Here is a 21,865-nt window from a genome sequence, read left to right as displayed (position 1 = left end):
ACTATATGTATAATTTTGTGTGTATTTGGTTTGCAGACACAGCACACTCAGGAGAAATTGGCACCAAGAAAAAAGTAAAGAGACTCCTGAGCTTTCAGAGATATTTTCACGCATCAAGGCTTCTACGAGGAATTGTGCCACAAGCCTCATTGCACTTATTGGATGAAGACTATCTTGGCCAAGCACGGGTAAGCATAAAAAAGTGCTCCATACTCAGAACTTACAATGGAGTTTCCCACAAGGTAGAGGTTGTATTTATAATTTCTCTGATTAGCAGAATATTGTTCATTTTTAATTAAGTAAAAAATATAAATATATTTTCTGAAGTTTAAATTAGTTGCAGATACAAATTAGTTCACAGAATACAAACTAAAGGATTACTGCTCTAATATATTGAGTTTTGCTTAATTTATGTGTTTTAGCAACCCATACCTCCCAACATATGTACTGCTTTTGTGATTTTAGACTTCCACATAGGCATCCAAAAATGGGGTGTGGCCATGGTTCAAAGAGCCGTGGTTTCAGGGAATGACACGATCATGAGCCACACCTCCCTCTGTGGGGGCAAGCCCAGCACTCTGTGAGCTGCTGGTATGCCCCCTGCCCCTCTGTCTCCCAGGAAAAGGGAATGCACTTTTTTTGCTGCCCTTGGGTGGGACAGTCCTGTGAAAATGGGACAGTTGGGAGGAACAGCAATGTAGTTAATATTTATTTTTGTGGTTTTAAGAAACTGTCATATTGTGCTTAATGTATAGAAACAAAAGTATATTATTATTATTATTATCATTATTGTTTATTTATATGGCGCCACAAGGATTCCAAAGCACCTGACAATACATAAAAAACAAGAAAAGTAACAAATGACAGTGCATTGCAAATTAGGAAAAATATATGGTAAATAAAGACAATTGCATCCGTGTCCTGTCCCCTGTAGCATCTATCAGGGTGGCAGAGATCTATTGTGAGAAAAGCACATGAGGAGAGAGGGCCCTGCTTGTGAAAGTTTACATTCTAAAGGAATGATATCAATACATACTGTACACATAATATACATGCACTCAATAAGGCCAGACCAAAGTCTGTGATTTTGACATGTCCGTATGTGGTCGTCAAAACATTCTCCAATTTTGGTCTATGTATTTTCCACATGAATGTATAAACTGCATGCTACACACCAGTTCTGCCACAATAATGTTGTGGTTGGCTTCAGATAATTTTGCTTTCACATAATCAAACAGGTCCTCTCCGCCAGCCAGTTCCATTACATAATATATAGAGCTGTTTGCGTGGAAGGCTGCATACGGTATCCATGGGTCAGAAAAGGACTTTGGTGTTCCAACTGAAGTACCTGAAACTCTGCAATAATGTCCTCTTGTTTTAATAATTCTCTCTTCTTTGATTTTTCAATTAGTGCTTTCTTGTTTAAGTTCTTTTCCTGCTTTCTTTTCCTGCTCTATGTCCTTCTTTTCTGTTTCTGCTTTACTTTCTTCATATCCTAAGTTCCCCTTTATATCTGGAGGAAATAATAGGGCTCTTGGAGAAATAAAACTAGCAATATCACAATATGTGTATGCAATTAGAAGTGTCTGAATTCTGAGCCTCAATGACTTCAGCAGTTGTGTAAGTAGCTGAGTGATTTCAGCAGTTACAGCATACTTACCTACTTTTGAAAACTAGTTTCAGGGAGATTATAGTTGGTAGTAGAATTTTGCAAAGCGCCCCATTGAGGGGGCATGTCATGCTAGATTTAAAGGGCGTGTCTAGTTCCATATATGGAGAGATTGTGAAAAGAGATTGTGAACGTGGCACCTAGAAGCGTGGGTCTGTACTGCTACATCTGAGAGGAATCTTTTAAAATGACTTATATCCAAATATAGATAAAGTGCTGGGAAATGGTGCTGATGATTCAATGTAAATGTATCTATCTCTCATTCCTTTTTTCCCCAAAAATGTAACAGTGTAAAGTGGGTTAGGTGAAATGAGGGAGATTGCTAGACTAATGAGGGAGAGTACTGTTAGGTCAGGGAGTCTACTGCAGAATGCAGGAGGGTAGGCAACTGTGATACCGCTATGAATCAGGCCTTATGTGATATGAGAGAAGAGGTCATGACAGACACGTGTCCATAACTTGATCAAAGTACGCACTTAGAACCTCATGTTTATTCTAGAGAGAAGTTTCCCGCGGACCAGCAGAGTTTTGAATTTTATACCGCGGGGAAGGGGGGAAGTAGGGTCTATGGCAATAATGTGGGAGACTTACCCACCTTTTTGGGGGCCGGGAGGGGGAACCGATTTGCGGAACCCTCCCGGCCATTCCGGGGAGGGTAGGCAAGTATGAGTTACAGGGATGTCAGCAGTTACTGGGATATCATAATTGTGCAATAGAACAAAGAACTAAATGTCACCTATATTATGGCAGCTGATATATATGGTACCTAAAGGTGGATGTCTATCTCAGGAGATGCCACTGCATAGTGTGTGTCATATCAAGGTCCATCTTCCTACCATTTTAGTACCAGTCTTTTTAATAAATGTTAAAAAAAAATTCTTAAAACACTGTGTAGTGGTATGACCTAGAAACTTTAGCAAACGGCGTCCCACCTTTTTGAGATCTACCACATTCCTACAAAAACCCTGTTACTGGTTAAACCCTAGATTTACTACAACTCATGTAACACCTTGTGAATAACAATAATGATTGGATGCTGACGGACTGTCCTATGTATATTTATTTATACTATGTATTTTTAATATGTGCTGACAAAATGTATTATCTCTAATGTCTATTATATATCTGTTATGCGTTGCAACCAATAAAACTGTTTGAAAAAAAAAAACACTGTGTAGTTTAACCTAACTGATTGGTCAGGTTATCAGTGGCAGTGCAGGCCCCTGAAAAGTAACCACATATCGCAAATGGCATATTCCCATAGATTTTAGACTGCAGACTGCACTGTGCCTTGTTGCTGCCATTCATTTTTGTAGCAGAAGAGCTTGTGGATAGAACCTCATTGTGTGTGATTTAATTGTGAGGGGACTTTGAGATTGTCATTGTTGCATAATGCAAAGCAGTGGCGTAAATAGATATTTGTAGGCCCCATAGCAAACATTTGTAAGGGCCCTATGTACCACCCAATAATGAAAAATCTATATTATAGCTCATCACTTTGACAGGGAAGGTGGCCATGCTTTTCCCAATAAAGCTATGCCCATGAGCTTCAGTATGCACATAGACTGGACTTGGATAGGCATCCAGTGGAAAAGTACATCCCAGCAAGCCCTTCTACAGTTTTGTTATTACGGTATGCAAAGGCAGTGTCCGCTCTTACTGGGATGTGTAGTTGTACAGATGAGTGCCACAGGTTGCCTACCTTTGGTTTACACTATGTTATGCTGAACTCCCTTCCATGTCTGTAACTGCTTCTGGGATTACAATTTTGGTTGGTTAAAGTTATGTCTAAGTCACATAATGGCAATATGGGAACCCACTGTGATTTAACTCATCACATTCTAGTCCTTCTTGAGTATAGACCTGATGCAGAGATATATCCAAATACATTTGTAGCTGTAAAATTGATATGCATCAGATATGCAAAAATATGCTGATGTCACAACCACATGGACATACCCTCCAACATGACCCATTCCATTAGGTACAAAATGCTCTGTTCCTGGACTTCCTTGCCAGTGGCAGTTACAGAGGTTAGACTCCAGCACAGTCCAAAATTCAAAGAGGGGGGGGGGGTCACATCAACTGCCAGTGAGTCCAGGACAGTGATGTTTGGAGTGGCAGTAGGTGTGGCTCCCCTTTTTGAATATTGGACTGTACTGCAGCCCCACCTCTGCAGCTGCCACTGGTAAGGAAGTCCAGAAAAGGAGCATTTTGTACCTAAAGGAATGGGCCATGTTGGAGGGTGTGCATGGATTTTTATAGAGATGCCCAATGGCTGATTCCAAAAAGCATCAATTTCAGATAAGTCGATTTATTGAAGTTCTGAGTAGCCCTATGGTAACACAGCATGGCTGTAAGACGCCAGAGACATTGCTGCTGCATACAGGATCGCAGTCACAGCCTCAAACACATCCCTAAAGTGGTCCCTTATACCTGCGTTTTTTTCCTCCACTCCTTTACCATCATTTGTGGCATTGGCATGATTCAGAGATGTACTCAAACCTGATTTTATCGCATTTTAACAATTATTGGTGGTCATGCCCATGTTTGGTTTTTTATTAACCTTTCATTTTTTTTAAATATATCAGGGTTGCCTACCCTCCAGGAATGGCCGGGAGGATCCCGAAAATCGGGTCCTCCTCCCAGCCCCCCGGAAAGGTGGGTAACCCTCCCGGATTCTGGGGGACCCCCACGCAACCCACCGATTGCGCCGTCTTCCGCCTGACCTCTGCATTTAAACGGCACAATCCGCGGGTCACAGAGGAGGAGGCGGAGCTAAAATGTCACAATCACGTCATTTTAGCCCCGCCCCCTCCAAGGAGATCTGTGAATTGGGTTATTTTACATCATGGGGATGGGGCTTAATGATGACACGCTCAAGCCCCGCCCCCAAACAGCAGCTGGAAGTCTCCCCTCCGGGCTTCTCCCGGAGAGGAGACTGAAGAAGTCGGCAACCCTGAAATATATATACAGTTATACATTGCATTTTGTATTTGAGACATACTGTGGGGGAAATTTACTAAGATGTGTATTCTACTTCACATGTGATGTTGCTATGGGCAAATAATCAGATCCTGTCTACTTCTAGAGGGGGCTAAATAAATAAGAAGTAGATTCTGATTGGCTACCCATAGCAACATCGGATGTGAAGTAGAATACACATCTTAGTAAATTTCCCCTTGTATATTGTATATCATGAGTAAATAATGTACAAAATTATACAATTATAAGTATAGTTAAGACAAAAGTTGCATTGTAATACAATCAGTGTTTGATTTATTAACAGCATATGCTATCTAAAGTGGGGATGTGGAATTTTGACATTTTCCTGTTTGAGCGCCTGACAAATGGTAAGTTGTATCTTTTACATACAGATGTAGCACAAATCAAATTGTCATCTAATTTCACTATTCTTTGCAGCAGGCCGCTTTCTGGGAAATATTACATAATGTGATCTGTGTTTCCTAAACTCAAATATTGGAATACCTGCAATACATTTGTGTCTCCCCTTTGAGACTCATACTACACTTGTCTGATGGATGAAATATACTCAGTACACGTGTTCTGTGCTTCACAAATGACATCCCTACGTCCATGTCCAGGCTCCATTTAATATATTGAATTTGTACTGGAAAAAAAAAATCTGCGGCTGATACATTGTAGCCCTTTCCGTACTGATGCAGAGGCTTAATTGTACACAGATATATTTTTCTAATTTAATCAGCAGAGTCTCCTTGCTTGTGTATCCTAGCCACATTGTGTTGCGAATAAGATGCTTTTTTTTGGGGGGGGGGGGGGGGGGGGGGGGAGATATGCCAGACGCTAGATGCTGAGTGGATGTTCTGCAGAGCCTGTAGCCTTGAATCTGGGACCTTATCACTGCTAGAGCTGATCAGTGGATAGCAGGGGCTGCGCTCTGTCACCATAGTGGGGTTTAGCATCCTTACAGACCTTTTTGCATTAGATTTTAGTATAGAGAAAACTTATATTGTTCTGCTGGGATACGGTCGTTTTATCGAATGACATTAGGTCGAATGTCATTTGGTCGACCCCACTAGGTCGAATGTGTAAAAAGGTCGACATGGGTTTATGTCGAACTTCCGACTATGTCGACTGCCATTAGGTCGACTGGGGTTAGGTCGAATTGCTCTTTTTGTTTTTTTTTTGGTGCCGACATGTGCCGACAGGCGGTGGTTCATGCCCTACCATCCACTAGGGCGTGGAGGAGGTTATTAAAGCTGTGGCGAGCAAAGCGAGCCACCGTGCCCGAAGCATAGCGAGCGATGCGAGGGTCCGATTCACTATGTCAACAGTGTCCATGTCGACACTGTTGACATTTCGGCCCAAAAAAACACAAAAAGAGCAATTCGACCTAACCCCAGTCGACCTAATGGCAGTCGACATAGTCGGAAGTTCGACATAAACCCATGTCGACCTTTTTACACATTCGACCTAGTGGGGTCGACCAAATGACATTCGACCTAATGTCATTCGATAAAACGAACCGTATCCGTTCTGCTATACCCTGCATAACATTGTTAAGGAGGATAATAAAATTGCATAATATCACACCCTCCTGTCTACACTTTGGACTTTATTCTGGTTGATTCGCAAGGCTGTGAGGTGGGATGAGGCAAGAGGGGGCTGAATTGACAGGGCGAGAGGGGGGAGACGTGACAGGAGAGAGGGGGTGAGGCGACAGAGTGAAGCAAATTGGGGGGGGGATGACAGAGAGAAAGGGGGTGAGATGACAGGTGGGGAGGTGATGGGACGAGAGGTAGGGTGATCAATCTGAGGATTGGCGGGATCCCAGTATTTCGCCCTAAAATTGCTGGTATTTGAATCCCAGGATTGGAGTGTCTAATCCCGGTATTTCGGCATTAGACTGCACATGCACAGTGTAATCCTGGGCTTTCTGTCTGTGACGGCACCATATTCCCGGTTGTGCGGTTCCCCATGCTGGCTCTAACTAGCCATCAATGCTGAATTAGGCACTTGGGCTGTTTTTCACTAATGTCATCATCATGCTGTCAGGTACTAGGGCTGTTTGGGGAATTGGTAGTGCTACCCATTTTAAAATGACTTGTTTCATAATACGCATTGAAGCTTTTATGCAAGTGATTGACAGTTATCTCCATTCAGACCACAGCTATTGCTAATTATCAGAAACAGCAACTAGAATCCATTATCTCCATGACTTTTTACACTTCAAATCCAAGCAAGTGCTTAGCACAGTGGTTCCCAAACTGTATCGTGGCACCCTGGGACCCTTACAGGGGTGCCTCGGGTTGGTGGTCAAGGACCAATTCAAATTAATTATGGTCAATGTAATTGCCTAAACCAGTGCTGATAGCTGGCAATCATAAATTTGTGGTCAAACAGAAGCACATTTTGTTCCTCACAATATATTTAAACCTAAAGATGACATAGAAACACAATTTATTTAATTAATATTTTTTTTTCTTAATTTCTCAATAAGAACCTTTTGGCCTAGGTGGTACCATGGATAAAATTCTGATACTATTTTTGTAAAACATTATATGTGCCTATTTGTCCACACCAGCCTTCCAATCCTTAAGAGTCCATTTTGATTCACGGGAACTGTACTTTTTATTTCCAGGCAATTTGTAGATCAGAACTGTAGACATGCACCTAAAATGTAATTAACTCAACCATGGCATGGACAATAGTGTTATGGGTAAACTCAAAATACAAGACCGCTTACTACAGGGGGATTTTTTTTACCTTTACCCCAAAATAAATTTAGATACGCCGACGTTACCCCCTTGATTTGAAAGGAAGGAAATCAAATAGTATTTATTATTTGAATTAAAAACTTTTTATGAAAGGGGAATACAGGCTGAATAATTAGGGTGGGAGAGGGATATATAGGTTTCCAATACCCATAATGGAAGCAGCCGGGTCAGTAGCCAGGGCAAGAGGGGAAAGTCTTCACTCCCCTACTCATTCCTGAAGAGTTACACTGACATCAAGGACCCACTTTTGCATGGGACAAGAGGTGCCTGTCACTGTCCAGCAGATGACCACGGCACCAGAAAGGCCATCCAGCCCCGCAGTAGAGTGATGTCGGAGGCAGGTGGCCACCACCCACTGGCAAGGAGTACTGAACCCGTCCCCATCTGTGCGCCATACAGCTGCCAGACAGTAAAGCGAGCCTCTGGGTCCAGGCTGTGAAGATTCGGATGTCTGAGCACTTACCAGGCATGTCCACTCCTGTTGCCAGTCAAGCCACGTCTCCTGGCCTGTGCATATTTGAGCGATGTCCCGCCTGGCAGCCATTCATTACATATGCATTATGCATATGTAATGAGCAGCTGCCAGGTGAGTGGAAGGAGGGAAGGGCAGGGACGGTCGTGCTGCTGAGACACAACCAGGCATGCATATAGATTCATATGCATGCCCGTCTGTGTTTCGGCAGCGCGACCATCCATTACTCCAGAAATTTCATTTTTACCCCATTTGGGGTAATTTACCCCTGTTCCCTGACCACTGGCTTATCATGTGTCAACATACTAAACGAGACCTCAAAAATGCTGCAGTAATCTAAAAATGAATAGTAAGGTAATGGAATTGCTGACAGAAATACAACTAAAAGTGTACATAAGCCAGAGGAAATTTGTCTAGCACAAAAGAAGCTAAGTTCTATAATAAAAAAAAACACTGAATTACTGTTTGAGAAGTATTGATCCTTGTTCATCTGTCTCTGCAAAGGACATAGGGGACTGCCGTTAACCTTATCACTTTACAGCCAAAGGAAGAATAAGCTTTTGTGACATTCCATACCACCCTTATTCATTGGCTCTCAGTCAGTGGTGGAGATAGCAGTCATGTATTATAGTGGAAATGTCAGAAATAAGCAAGGCAAACAATACTGCACCTCAGGGTTCCAGAAGAGAAATGTTTTTGCAGTTACAAATAATAGCTGTACTCTCACCCATTATCCCTCTTCTGGAAATATAAGTGAAAGAAGGACTCAACACATTTGATTCACTTTGTAAATATACTGTATATGTTGTTGAAAAATAAATGAATGAATGACTGTTTATACAAACAGCATATTTCTCCTCTACCAGGTAACAGCCTAGTAACATTGCTGTGTCATCTATTCAACGTCCACGGGCTTATCCATCACTTCCAGCTTGACATGGTGAAGTTGCACAGATTTTTAGGTAGGTCAAAATGTACTGGGATCCATCACAATTCGCATAACAATCTGACGTAAAGAAATGAGAGCTGGTGTTTTTATAGAAGTGGTCCTCACTTCGTGTCCTGCACCATTATTGTATTGCCTGAGAAAGATATTGGTCTAATGCATTTTTATATGTACGAGTCTAATCTGACTGTACAGTCTCCTGTGGACATGTGAGGAGGTCAATATTATTTTATTTATTTATTGTGATTTACTTAAAGTTTTTAATGTCCACGATACCGATGATTTTAAGTTGTTCTGCAATATTGCGGATTTTGGTGGACTTGCAGAGTACAAAAGTACAGCGTCAGGTCAGGTTACAGCGGAGGTTTCACTTTCTAGTGGGATTTGTAGCAAGTAAAGGGATGGAAAGGGGATATTTCTGTGTTCATTTTTGTGCAGATGACAGTACAGCCATTTCCAATGTGCCAATCGATTTGATTTATGCACAAACTTAATCCCAAATTTAACAAATAAATGTAATGATGACTTTAGTAAATTTTCCAAGTACACTATTCCCTATGTAAAGTAAAACTAAAACTTATTTAACTAGCTTTCTGTGAAAAAAAAAATCTGTTTGTGTTAAATATGAATATTCATGACTGAATTCTGAACATAAATTCAACGATTCATGAGATCTGGTTATTCATTTTAGTTATGGTACAAGAAGACTATCACAGCCAAAATCCATATCACAATGCTGTCCATGCTGCAGATGTCACACAAGCTATGCACTGCTATCTGAAAGAGCCAAAGGTATGTTCTGCTGTCTGGTAATAGGATATACAGTAGGTTCTGTTGAATTGCATTTCTAATGCTAATAATTTTTTTTATCTTTTTATTTTTATTGAAGCAATGTACATATTAATGGACAATCGCATGGTATAATATAATATACACTTATTCACAAGCATGAGGACCCAATATAAAGAACTGTTCCAATATGAAAAAAAATAAAGGACATAAGTTACTTAAGTGTTGAAAAACATTTACTTTTGACATTTTAATGTACTTGTGGTATGTGACAAATTATGGTAATAGGACATCAATGGTCCTGATTACTTTCTAATGCTGCTTTCAGACCGCATAACTGGCTTTGACCCTGTATTTGAAACGTTTCCAAAAACGGGTCTTCCAGGTAAAACCCCTTTCACACCGCATCTCTTAAACGGTATATTACCGTTTAAGTGCCGTTTTTTTGACACTGGCAGACCCGTTTTTGGAAACTTTCCAAATACAGGGTTAAAGCCAGTGAGGTCTTCAGCGCCCCCACGGGTTAACACACACAAACGGGGGGGGTGTTCCTTAAACACATTGGGGGGGGGGGGGGGCTCCAGGGGGTGAAGCGCAGTGAATATTTAATGAGCACACTTATTCAACTTAACAACCAAATCTAACTCTGCACATGTTACATCTGCCCTCCTGCAGTTCACATGGTTTGGCCTATTTGGAGAACAAATTTTCCCTGCGATCAAGTCTGAATTAGGCCCTTATTGTGCATCTCCTGCCATATTAGAAACATTTATACATTAAAATCTCTAACCTCTACTGTTTTTCCCCAAATGATTTTGAGTATATTATTTCCACCTGTCATTACTGGGGTGTGCTTGGGTTTTGTTTGTGGTGGTTTTCTTTTCTATTTTCTCTTTCCATGATTGCTTTTCCCTCATGCTGTATTATCTCCTTCTCACAGCACTTTCCTAAATTTCCTCTCCCACTTCTTATATCTCCTATATATTCTCTCCCTATCCCTATCACTGTACTGTATGCAAAAACAGTTGTCAGCGACTTTTGTCTCCCAGTTGCCTATCTTACAGTTAATGGGAGTCCTTGCTGATTATATCTTTATTGACAAACAAGGGGCGGAAATAAAAATCCCTCCGAGTTCCCGAGGTGCAGGACTTTGTGCAGGTCTGCTCCCCCTTTTTTAAAGCAGCAATAATTTATTTGGTACTTGTTTCCTAGCACGGTGCCCGTCATGGTACATCGCATGACTTAAGTTAAGGTACTTAAGGCATGCGATGGACGCGATCAACGCGATTTCCCCATAGGGAACAATATTAAAGTGAAAATCAGGTTGATCGCGTCCGTCGCGGGCCATTATAACGATTTGACATAGGTGACAATGTGAAATGGGCCAATATGGCCCATTTCACATTGAATATGTGTAAAAAGCATGGTTAATGCCCCCCCCCCCCCCCCAATTTTAACGCCACGACCTTTTCATACCCCTACTATCCACGTCGGCGTGGAGTTGAGAATAGAAAGTGTGGCGAGCACAGCGAGCCACCGAGCCCGAAGCGCAGATACCTGTGAAGTACGCGAGGGGACGCGGATAGCTGTGAAGGTATCCGCGTCCCCTCGCGCTCGCCACGCTTCGGGCTCGGTGGCTCGCTGCGCTCGCCACACTTTCTATTCTCAACTCCACGCCAACGTGGATAGTAGGGGTATGAAAAGGTCAGAGGACGCGTACCGCCGCCCCTCGCGGGCTTGCTGCGCTCGGCGCTTCGGGTTGGCGTCAATAGCAGAGTGGCGTTAAAATTGAGGGCCATTTCAAACATCAGGGGGGGTTTCTATAAAAATGGGGTGTTTTGGGGCATTTCACATTAAAATCAATGCAAAATCTGGTGTCAGGGACCATTTTGCATTGATTCCAATGTAAAAATCAGGTCGGTCGCGTCGATCGCATCGCATGCGATTTGGTTGGCATGCGATACGATCGACGCGATTTTTTCCGACGCGATGGTCACAATCAAAATCGGTGGCGCCGTGCTGCGAAACAAGTACCATTTATTTTGCCACAAAAGTCATGCACCGGACATCGGAGGTTATTACATTTAGCCCAATAATTAGTTTTCTCCATATTACATGCATGATATGTAGTTGTACCTATGCTTTGTAGAAAAACATTATGCTTCTATCCTCTTCTAGCTTTTCAGCTATCTCACTCCTCTGGATATAATGCTTGGGCTGTTGGCAGCCGCAGCGCATGATGTGGATCATCCAGGAGTTAACCAGCCATTTTTGATAAAAACTAAGCACCATCTTGCCAGCCTGTACCAGGTAAGATTCATAGTTAGGTTCTTGAGTTTTTTGTATTGCTTTTATTTTATCCCAGTGTAATGTCTATCCTAAGATCATGTAAGGCCGTGTTAAGTATTCTTACCAAGGCATTGCTATTCTATTCAGTACTGATTATTCATATCCAACACCAGCAGATTCTAGAGCACTGCTGATAGGAGAGCAGCCTGGGGCCACATCTCGTTATGCCGAGGCCCTCAGTGTACTTTTCTCACTGCAACTGTTAAACGTATTCTAACATTAGTTGTACTGTCTCCTTTCCCCATACAAGCCATGTAAGTGCTCCATAGAATAAGGATTACTTGAGCAGTCTATGGTTGCACTCAGACAATGTACATTTACTCTAATGTATTTCCTTCAATAGAACACATCTGTTTTAGAGAACCACCACTGGAGGTCCACTGTTGGCATGTTGAGAGAATCAAGGCTATTCGCACATCTGTCAAAGGAAACGACGTAAGTAGTATAAATAGCTACAGCTCCTAAGAATTAAACTATTACAGAGATTCTTAAGCATACAGTAGATTCAGTTTTTGAAAGCTCAAAAACCCTGCTCTAAAATACCTTTCTCATGTACAAATATAATGTGTTTTCATTTTTGGTCTCACCATGTGATGTTATTTTTTCAGGCAGGGTATTGAACAGCAATTGGGCTCCTTGATATTATCAACAGATATCAATCGTCAGAATGAATTTCTTAGTCGGTTTAAGGATCACCTTGACAACAAAGATCTCATCTTGTCTGATCCAGACCAAAGGCACTTTATGTTACAGGTAATGGAAGCTCAGCCCTGATAGGCAGTGCTACATGACTGAGTAGACCTTGTACTGGTGCACAGCTCAGGACTTCCTTTCTATTTAGAGTGGAGTATTTTGCAGACTGACCAGACAAAATGGGATTCTGCCCATCTCATTGCTCAGCATAAAATCTTCATCTGGGCTATATTGCAAAACCTGCACATTATGCTGTGCCCATATATGTGATGCAATATTCTGGGCTGGTTAATTCATTCATTAATATTTGTTAATGTGTAATAGATTTAGATCTATACAATATCATAAAGGAGATGAGCATACAGGAACATGGTTAGAGGGTCACTGAGCTAAGTAACATTGTGGTCTACTGCAAACCACCGGTTCTCACCCATAGACTTCTATGGAGAAAAATCCACATAAAAGAGAGTGGCTCCTCTTGAATGATAGCTCAGAGGTGCTCAGCCAATCAGAAGAGCACTAATTCACTACATTTCAAAATGTTTTCCTTTTGTATTAAAGATTTATGAGATTACATCGAATTAACTTGCTTGGAATTACCTTACCATAGTTCCTAGTGAAATTAAAGTATGTGATCTCAAGAATATTGCTCAGACCACAACATGGCTGCCTCAACTGTTTGTTGGAGAGGATTGAAAATACTATGTCCTTAACTGTTCATCCTAAAAACATAGGGGAATATTAAAATTTGGACAAAATTTTGCGACCAATTTTTTATTACTGCGGGTATGTATACTCCCAATATTAATTTAACTAAAAATAATTGATTGCACATGTTTTCAAATAGGTGCATGGATGAAAAAAATAGAAAAAATTAAAATCTGACCATGAAGAGCGATTAAGCCTTGGCAGTCCATCCTCCTTCTCCGTTGCTCCTTGCCAGCAGGAGACCTCACACCCAGCCGCTGTCACTCCTAGGGACCTGGGTGATGGATCCAGCAGAGGATAAAGAAGTGGTTCTGTGTCCCTTCCTGCAACCAAGCCTGGTCCCTTCTGATAACATTTTTAAATGTCCAGTCTCTAGCATCTACCACCACTTCTCCTCTGTGTTATTTCAGAGGGGATGATGTGGGTGGTGGGTTAGGGAGGCCATCCTGTGCATCCAATCTGGTGAGCAGAAAAATCCCCTTAGGCGGCATGTCGGGCGGCGACGGAGGAGGAAAGGCACAATAATGACATGTAATTATTTACTAATTAAGTTAATTGGAAATTCCAATTGCTTAATTAGTTCTAATGGGGTAGGTGTTAAACAGACTTGCTCTGGTCTGCAGAAAAAAAAGCAGCAGTAATTTATATAGAAATAACTGCGGCTCATTTTCTCTGCTTCAAGTGAATAGAAAAAAACAGTTTGTCCACATTCTTTGCCACCTGCTCTGGATCATAAATAAGTTGATACAGTCCTTCATTCTCAAGTAACACATTCATGTGCCCCATTTGGGGGTTCAATGCCCTATATTGTGTCAGATATACAGTGCCATGGTACACAGATGAGAGACAGGAGTCTTTTTTTATTATAGTGTAGCAAAGATGGTACAGCTCAGGAGAGACAGTTCCATACTCCATTTTGTTATTTTATTTTTACACCAGGTTGTTTGCTGTATTTTAAATAAATGTAAAACATCATGTGACCTAGTACATTTAAAAACTAATAAATAGGATGAACCCCACCATTACCAAACGTTTGTGTCTTGCAGATTGCCCTGAAGTGTGCGGATATCTGCAATCCATGCCGTGTGTGGGAGCTGAGCAAGCAGTGGAGTGAAAGAGTCTGCGAAGAATTCTACAGACAAGGTTAGATATTGCCAGAAACTCAAAGCAGACCGTCCAACGGTGCCAAACTATGCATTCTGTCTGCTTATTTACACAGAGACTGAAATGTGCACTTAATAAGGCTAAAGGGCATATTTATGTGGTCTGCCCACAAAAATAAGCATTCCTTATTGCCACAATTCGTGATGATAATGAATCCTTATTCACCGGATAGGGGTCCTTCCCGGTGATCAGGAGAAGTAAAGTGATCACATCTAAGATCCAGGGGATATCCCACAAATATTATTTAATAAACTGGCCACTAAGGCTCCTAATCAATTACAAGTAAAATAAGCTTTGGCTTGTTTCATTTCTGCATTGGAGCAGAAGTTAGAGAAAATATTGTATTCCTTGCAGACTCAGAGATTTGGTGTTCCCAGTACACTGAGCCTCAGGCTTTCATATCTGTGTATGCCAGGGCTGGGCAACACCAGCCCTCCAGATGTTAATGAACTACACATCCCAGGATGCTTTGCATTAGTTTTGCTATGTGGCCATGCTGAAACTGATGCAAGGCATGCTGGGATGTGTAGTTCATCAACATCTGGAGGGCCGGTGTTGCCCAGCCCTGGTGTATGCAGTCATGTGAGCTGCCTACCAATCACCCCTCTGAAGTAATCCCTCTCTGTTTCTTGTACTTGCTACACCATGAAATGTGACTTTGCTGTAGTTCTGTTTAGGCTAATTATGTTGAGAACATAAAAAGTTTGTTTGTATTACTGCCAAATACAACATAACAGATGTCATTGAAATGTAAACGTTATTTCAGTGTAATTGGACTAAAAAGATGATGTTTTACATGTGATACAATGCTAGTCTGTAACGAGGCTCTCTTTAGTGCGCAATCTCATACTTAACTTAAATGAGAACTCCACCAAAACATTGTTTTTCAGAGATTACAGGTTGTCCATTTCTAAACTGCACAATTCTGAGCCTCTAACGGTATGTAGTTAAGTTGCTGATCGACAAACTATGGATTGACAGAATCCCCACAACCAAATACTGATGGACAGTATACCGACATATACACACCACCAACAATCTAAATACTGACAAGTAAAACACACACTAGAAGAAAACACAGACAAAACCACAATGTCAACAGCCAAAATAATGACCCAAATTACACCGAATAGAGTTTTTCATGATTTATTTTCATAGAAACCAACTTGTTCCTACTTTACCATCCCAGAGAACATAATAGTGTGCCCAAAAGCATGGCTAGTGCAGTGAGCCATGTGAGGGGACACGGTACACTGATACAGTGTCCATGTCTACAATATAACTGTGTTGGTATTTTAACATGTTCGGTATTATGATCATGTCGATATATTGACTGTAGGCATTTGAACAGTGTTGGTCAAGCAATTGTCGGTAATTCAGTTGTAGGTAAATCATACTGATCCCCTTCTAACAGCTCCATGAACTCAGATAGCTGCTCCCTGCCTTCATGCAGACAGTTATGTATGCCTGTGCGATGCATACAGCAAGCTTTGTAATGGTGCCCATACATGTGGGCAACTTCTGAGAAGGGAGAAGTAGCCTGCGATCCCCCTTGATCTGCCCAGAAACCTTCCAGAAGGACTGCATATAATACACCGTATGCAGTCATTTTTTTAAAGGATTTATCAAATGCGTACTCCAGTTAAACCTGCGGGGAGGCTTTGCGAGACAATAAAACTCTTGTTCCGCACTTATGATCTTCAGGCTCCAATGCGATGTGCACAGGATTGGGATGGGCTTTGGTCACCTTTCATCTGATTTTTCGCACTTGTGTACGGGTACCTTTAGTGTCAGCATGATAAATAAAAACAGCAAAACAATAGTTGGTGGGTTTTAAAACAATTGACTTATCACCTGTTTTGTGAGGCATAGGAAAGCGAGATCTATAGTATGTGGAAACAATGAACACAGTGTGCACCTTACATTCCTTTACACCAGGCATTCCCAACCACGGTCCCCATGGCACACCAACAGTGCAGGTTTTAGTGATATCCAGGCTTCAGCAAAGATGGATTAATCGGAATCACTTAGGTACTAATTAAGTCACCTGTTCTCAAGCCTGGATATCACTAAAACCTGCACTGTTGGTGTACCTTGAGGACCGTGGTTGGGAATGCCTGCTTTACACACTGCACTGCTAACACTTGAAATTCCATGCCATTATTTTGGTATATACGCTCATGGGTGAGTTGGTGATTTCATGGAATAGCAAGTGAGCGCATCATGGCATACTAAAAAAGTTCTTTCTTTTATAACAGTAGATGCCATAAACTTAACAAGCTTACAATGGGAGCTGAATGCCATAAGCTTCTCCAAATAATCATGGAAATACAGATTTTTTAGTTTTAAGTATTAAATGGAAGTGCATGAGGCCCACCACTCCAGTGCATTGGGTGACTCACACATGCAGCATACACTGGCTAAACCTGGATGCTGGAAGGATGCACTTAAGATGAAACAAACACAGAAAATGTCCCCCAGTGGCTTCAACCACTATTTGGCAACGCGAAGATAGCAGCACCACCAGTATCTTCAGCAGACTACTGAAAAATAAGCACAGATCTAGGACACAACAATACAATAGAAGATTCCTGGATCTCTGTGGGATATATGGACTCTGAATAGGACGTATGTTCCCTCTGTCTAGTCACAATGTACAGGGTCCATATTCGGCTATTCTTCAGCTGCTGCAAACTCCAACTAGGGATGTGTGAAGTTTGATTGTCAAAGAAGGCTACAAGATTATTACAGATGATTGCAAGATAGACTGAGAGCCTTCTTCACTAGTCTTTTCATTTGTCTGTTGGTATAGAGACTGGGGTGAATTCAGAGATGGATGCAGCAAAGTCAAATTATCTTCGATTCACTGTAAATTATATGGACATCTGTCTAAAATTCAAGCAGTGCAAATGAGGGGTGCATGCAACAGTTTTCAAGAAGTTCTATTTAATGGGAAATCCACTGAGGTTTCAGTCCTACCTGGGACATACAGACTTTAACAATAAGTTCTTGAAGACACTAATCATTTCTGTTTCTGGGGCTGCTTGAGAATGGTATTTATGAGATCTGCCCACTTTTATATTCCATGTTTATATTACTTAATTATGGTACATGTGCAATGGGGAAGCAAAAGCTGGAAATGGAAGATTTTATTGCATGAGCTTTGCATCTAGAAAAATGACATTACAGTATCAATCGCCCCTGCTGGCCACCTCTATCCACAGCCAACTTGGATTTTGGCATGGTCATTTTTGTGAGGGTATAGAGGCTCTGACCCTGGCAGAAAATTACAGTTGATTATGTCACTGGTGTTCTACTGAAACTATCACAAGGTGGCATGGGATGTATCAGTCCAACATAGGTCCCTGTGCCAGTGTGATCATGATGAAATGTCCTGCACAAAGTATTGCACTAGCTCCTGACTTCAGATGCAATAGGAAGGTGGCATTAGGCTACTGATCCTAATCGTTATTTGATTGCTTTTTCTAGCATCAAGAAAAGTCAGTAAATCCTGATTTCTATTTCAATTGTTTTTAGATTTCTGTTCTACTTTCATAGTTTGCTTTTTATTGTATTTCCAAACCAATATTTAGTAACTAGTTAAATTTAATAATCTGCAAAAATGATGTGTAGTATACTTCAGAGTGGTCTCTCAATGACCCATTGAGTTACATTCTATTTAATAACTTTCTTTTATTGAAGCATAACAAGTCAAAACAGTATAAACATATTGTGCTCATATTTCAATAAATATTTTTTCTCAAATATTAGAGTATAGCATAACAATGTTATGGTATAAGAGTAAACTTTGTTTGGAAGAATTCACAAATACACAGAAAAATATACAAAAAGAATCATATGAAGGGCCTGAGCCAGCTGCCACCACCATACCACCACAACCAGTATTGTCACATATGGATGAAATAAGTTCCGAATCAGCTGGTAGTCATTGAATTTGGAGGTCTTATGCATAGACCCATGTTTCATACCATAATGTGTTTTGGAAACATTTCCCAATCTGTTCCTTTAGTGAATGAGACATTACTTTCTCAAGTTTTGAAAAAAAAAATTTGGTAATTTTTTCTTTCTATAATAAAGCTTCGAGCCATTCCATCCTAAAAATATGCAATAATTTGTTTGAAAAAAGGGAGAATGGAGGAGCGGTAGGGTGTAGTCAAAGCCGAAGAATACATTTCTTGGCAGCTGCTGATAAAATGATCAGTAGTTTTCTAACTCCTTGTGTCACTCGGGTCCCCGCTGGCATAATGACAAATATTGCCCATTCAGAGGTTAAGGGGAAGTTAGACACTAAGGGCCTTATTCTAGTTCACTCTTTCTGACAAAATCCTTCTTAGATAGACAAAACCATGTGCACTGCAGGGGGGCAGATGTAAAATGTGCAGAGAGAATTAGATTTGGGTGCATTATTTTGTTTCTGTGCAGGGAAAATACTGGCTGCTTTATTTTTACACTGCAATATAGATCTCACTAATTCTCTCTTCACAAGTTACATCTGCCCCACCTGCAGTGCACATGGTTTTGTCCATATAAGAAAGATTTTGTCAGAAAGGGTGAACTAGAATAAGGCCCTAAGTGTTGGATAGGGTATCCCTGAACTATTGGACATTCCCACAAGCAATGGTACAACTCTGCCCTTTGGGAACCACAGCGGAAGGTATAAGTGGTTATCAATCAGTCACATTAAATATGAAGTTGGGGCAACAAGTATGTCCGATGTAATATATTCAAAAAACATTCTGTATAAGAAATTTAATCACATTCTTATCTTGTTTTTTTTCACCAGAACAAACATAGGGGCAGATGTATTAAGCCTTAGCAAGAGATAAATGCAAGATTGATGTATGTAATGCCTTCTCCCCCTGCCCCCCCCCCCCCCCCCCCTTCATCCCTGCTTGATGCTGCACTGTAAATCCACAAAAAATTCCTAGTGTGCGCAAGCATACATGGCCAATAAAGTTTATTCTATTCTATTATTCTATTCTATTCTATAAAGAGAGATAAATGTCCAGCCAATCAGCTCCTTACTGACTTTTTTAAAACACAGGCTGTAACATAGCAGTTAGGATGTGATTGGCTGGACGTTTATCTCTCCTTATCACCCTTGCATTATCTCTTGTTAAAGCTTTATACATCTGCCCCATATTTTCTTATTTTTGTACTTAAAAGGTGTGTAGCACAAAATAATCTGTAGGTCTTTCTAATGCTGTGCACCCTGGGAGGTATATTTGCCAAAGTACGGGTTTACAGAAGTGTACATGTTTGCCATAGCAACCAATCAGCTTCTACTGATTCAGGCCCCACACAATCCTGATTCAATTATAAATGTCCTTGGGACTATTCATGCACCATTACTGCACTGCTCATGTGCTGCGACTGTGATCCTGGTCAAGGTGCCCCTGGAGGCATTTAGATGAGGTACGCTCTTCAAAACGGGGGCATGCCACCTTTGTATTGGGGGCATGCCATCCTCAGACAGGTGCCTTTTTATACAAGATGCATCCCGAGGCTTTTATTTTTTCTCACTGCACCATTTGAGTCCACCTCTCAAGCAGGCCCTTGTATGTGTATAAGAACAATTTCTTTGCTGTTAAAATTGCAGCCTGTTGTCTCTAGGTTACAGTGTATGGTTTTTATCTAATTCTGTGGACACATACTTAACAAATTTGCTGTCTCATGCCATATGATTTATTCTTAGGTGTATAAGGACACATCTCCAACGTGCATGCATCCAGTTAGTAAGGTAATGGCTAAGAAATAAACTCAAGGTTTTGTTTTGTCTGTTTCCCAGGAGACCTTGAACGCAAGTTTGGCCTAGAAATAAGTCCGCTTTGCAATCAGCAGAAGGATTTAATTCCTAGTATACAAGTTGGTAAGTGCCTCCAAACTCTTTGGTATGTTTATTTATATATATATATATATATATATCTCGAAACCCCCACACACGTGTGCTGTATTAATACCAACCCCGGTTTACAACATTTGTAAAAGTGTTAAATCTGAATTTTCTTTGAATTTGTAATGTAAATGTTTTGTAGCTCACATTTGACAATAAAAATTTGGAAAAAAACATACTAATCTTAGTTGCATTTCTGGTTCTCTAACATCAGACAGTAGGATAATGTAATCTAACAAAAAAAAAAATCTTTCTAAATGCTAGATGGATTTTTCACATCTTTTTTTTTTTTTTGTACCAAACCTCCAAGGAAGGAACATATTATACCTGGATGGAATATCATGCATCAACACAGTAAAACTTGCATTAGCTTATGGAATAAGTTAATTGTATTGTTGCTCCCTAGCAGATTATTTTTGATAATATAAGTATTAGTATAGTCATTTAATTATAAAGTGTGACCAATTTATTCAGTGCTATATAGAGGATATCAGTTCCTGCATTGTTGGAGTAGAGAAACAAGGGTTATCTAACCTACAACCTCTGTGTTTGGAGTATGTTTAAACCCATGTACACTCCTACTGGGGGTCATTCTAGGGTTAACACTACTAGCTGCCTATTCCCGAACATAGTATAGTCCGGAAACACCACCCATCTGGACTTCAGTCTTAATATCCAGACGGGTGGTGGTGGTAACTCTGGCCTATTCAGACCTTATTGCCAGGGGTGTAACTAGATATTCATAGGCCCCATAGCAAAAGTTTAAAAGGCCCCCAGTTTATCACCTGATGGTGATAAATGTATGTAAAACATATTACTTAGTTAGTAATATTACTTAGTAGTATTACTTAGAAGGGGCCCCATAGCTGAAGGGGCTATGGGTCCTCTTCAGCTCTGAGCCCCATAGCAGCTGCACCCCTTGCACCTATGGGAGTTAAGCCCTTGCTGATTGCTGTTGTGTGAATTTGCAGCGTGCATGCGCGAGTCCACATAGCGATAACATTTGCGTGTTTTTTTCTATTTCTAGCTGTACACAAGTTGGTTAACAGGAAGCTGCCACTTGTGGGTGCCACCTGCCCAGTATCTGGGGAAACAGAGTGGGAGCAGAGTGTGCCCAAGTGTTTTCATAGTCTCTGGCTTTCAGCCTGTTTCTATCAAACATGCAAAGTAGGTTCTGGGTTACGCACAGACAGGGAAACTCATTAGAGGGTGAGTGAGTTGCGAATGGATTCGCAGCTATTCGCCGTAATTTTCGCAAGCCTTGCATGGTGCCAGTTCACTCTGGCCAAGTGGCGATCAGATCGCAGTGCTCTGCAGTATTGCAGAGCAGCATACCTCCCAACTGTCACGATTCCGTCGGGACAGTCCCGATTTTCGGGTCCTGTCCCGACGTCCCACCCGC

At 41.1% G+C, this 21,865-nt stretch overlaps 1 protein-coding gene across 3 annotated transcripts in view; it reads left to right on the top strand.

Annotated features, from left to right (window-relative positions):
* Positions 1–21,865, top strand: part of PDE7B (phosphodiesterase 7B) — a 345,772-nt gene that overhangs the window by 318,937 nt on the left and 4,970 nt on the right. For all 3 annotated transcript variants that reach the window (XM_083176639.1, XM_083176640.1, XM_083176638.1), the window contains 9 exons: positions 37–188; positions 4,959–5,022; positions 8,767–8,862; positions 9,538–9,638; positions 11,814–11,945; positions 12,328–12,419; positions 12,593–12,737; positions 14,432–14,528; positions 20,359–20,439. In XM_083176639.1, the coding sequence (XP_083032765.1) occupies positions 37–188; positions 4,959–5,022; positions 8,767–8,862; positions 9,538–9,638; positions 11,814–11,945; positions 12,328–12,419; positions 12,593–12,737; positions 14,432–14,528; positions 20,359–20,439 (960 nt within the window). The remainder of the gene's footprint in view (positions 1–36; positions 189–4,958; positions 5,023–8,766; positions 8,863–9,537; positions 9,639–11,813; positions 11,946–12,327; positions 12,420–12,592; positions 12,738–14,431; positions 14,529–20,358; positions 20,440–21,865) is intronic.

This window comes from Crinia signifera, chromosome 3 (assembly GCF_055691185.1).
Source record: "Crinia signifera chromosome 3, ASM5569118v1, whole genome shotgun sequence".
Classification (NCBI taxonomy): domain Eukaryota; kingdom Metazoa; phylum Chordata; class Amphibia; order Anura; family Myobatrachidae; genus Crinia; species Crinia signifera.
The sequence above is the reverse complement of the archived record's forward strand: the minus strand, read 5'-3'. Positions and strand labels throughout refer to the sequence as shown.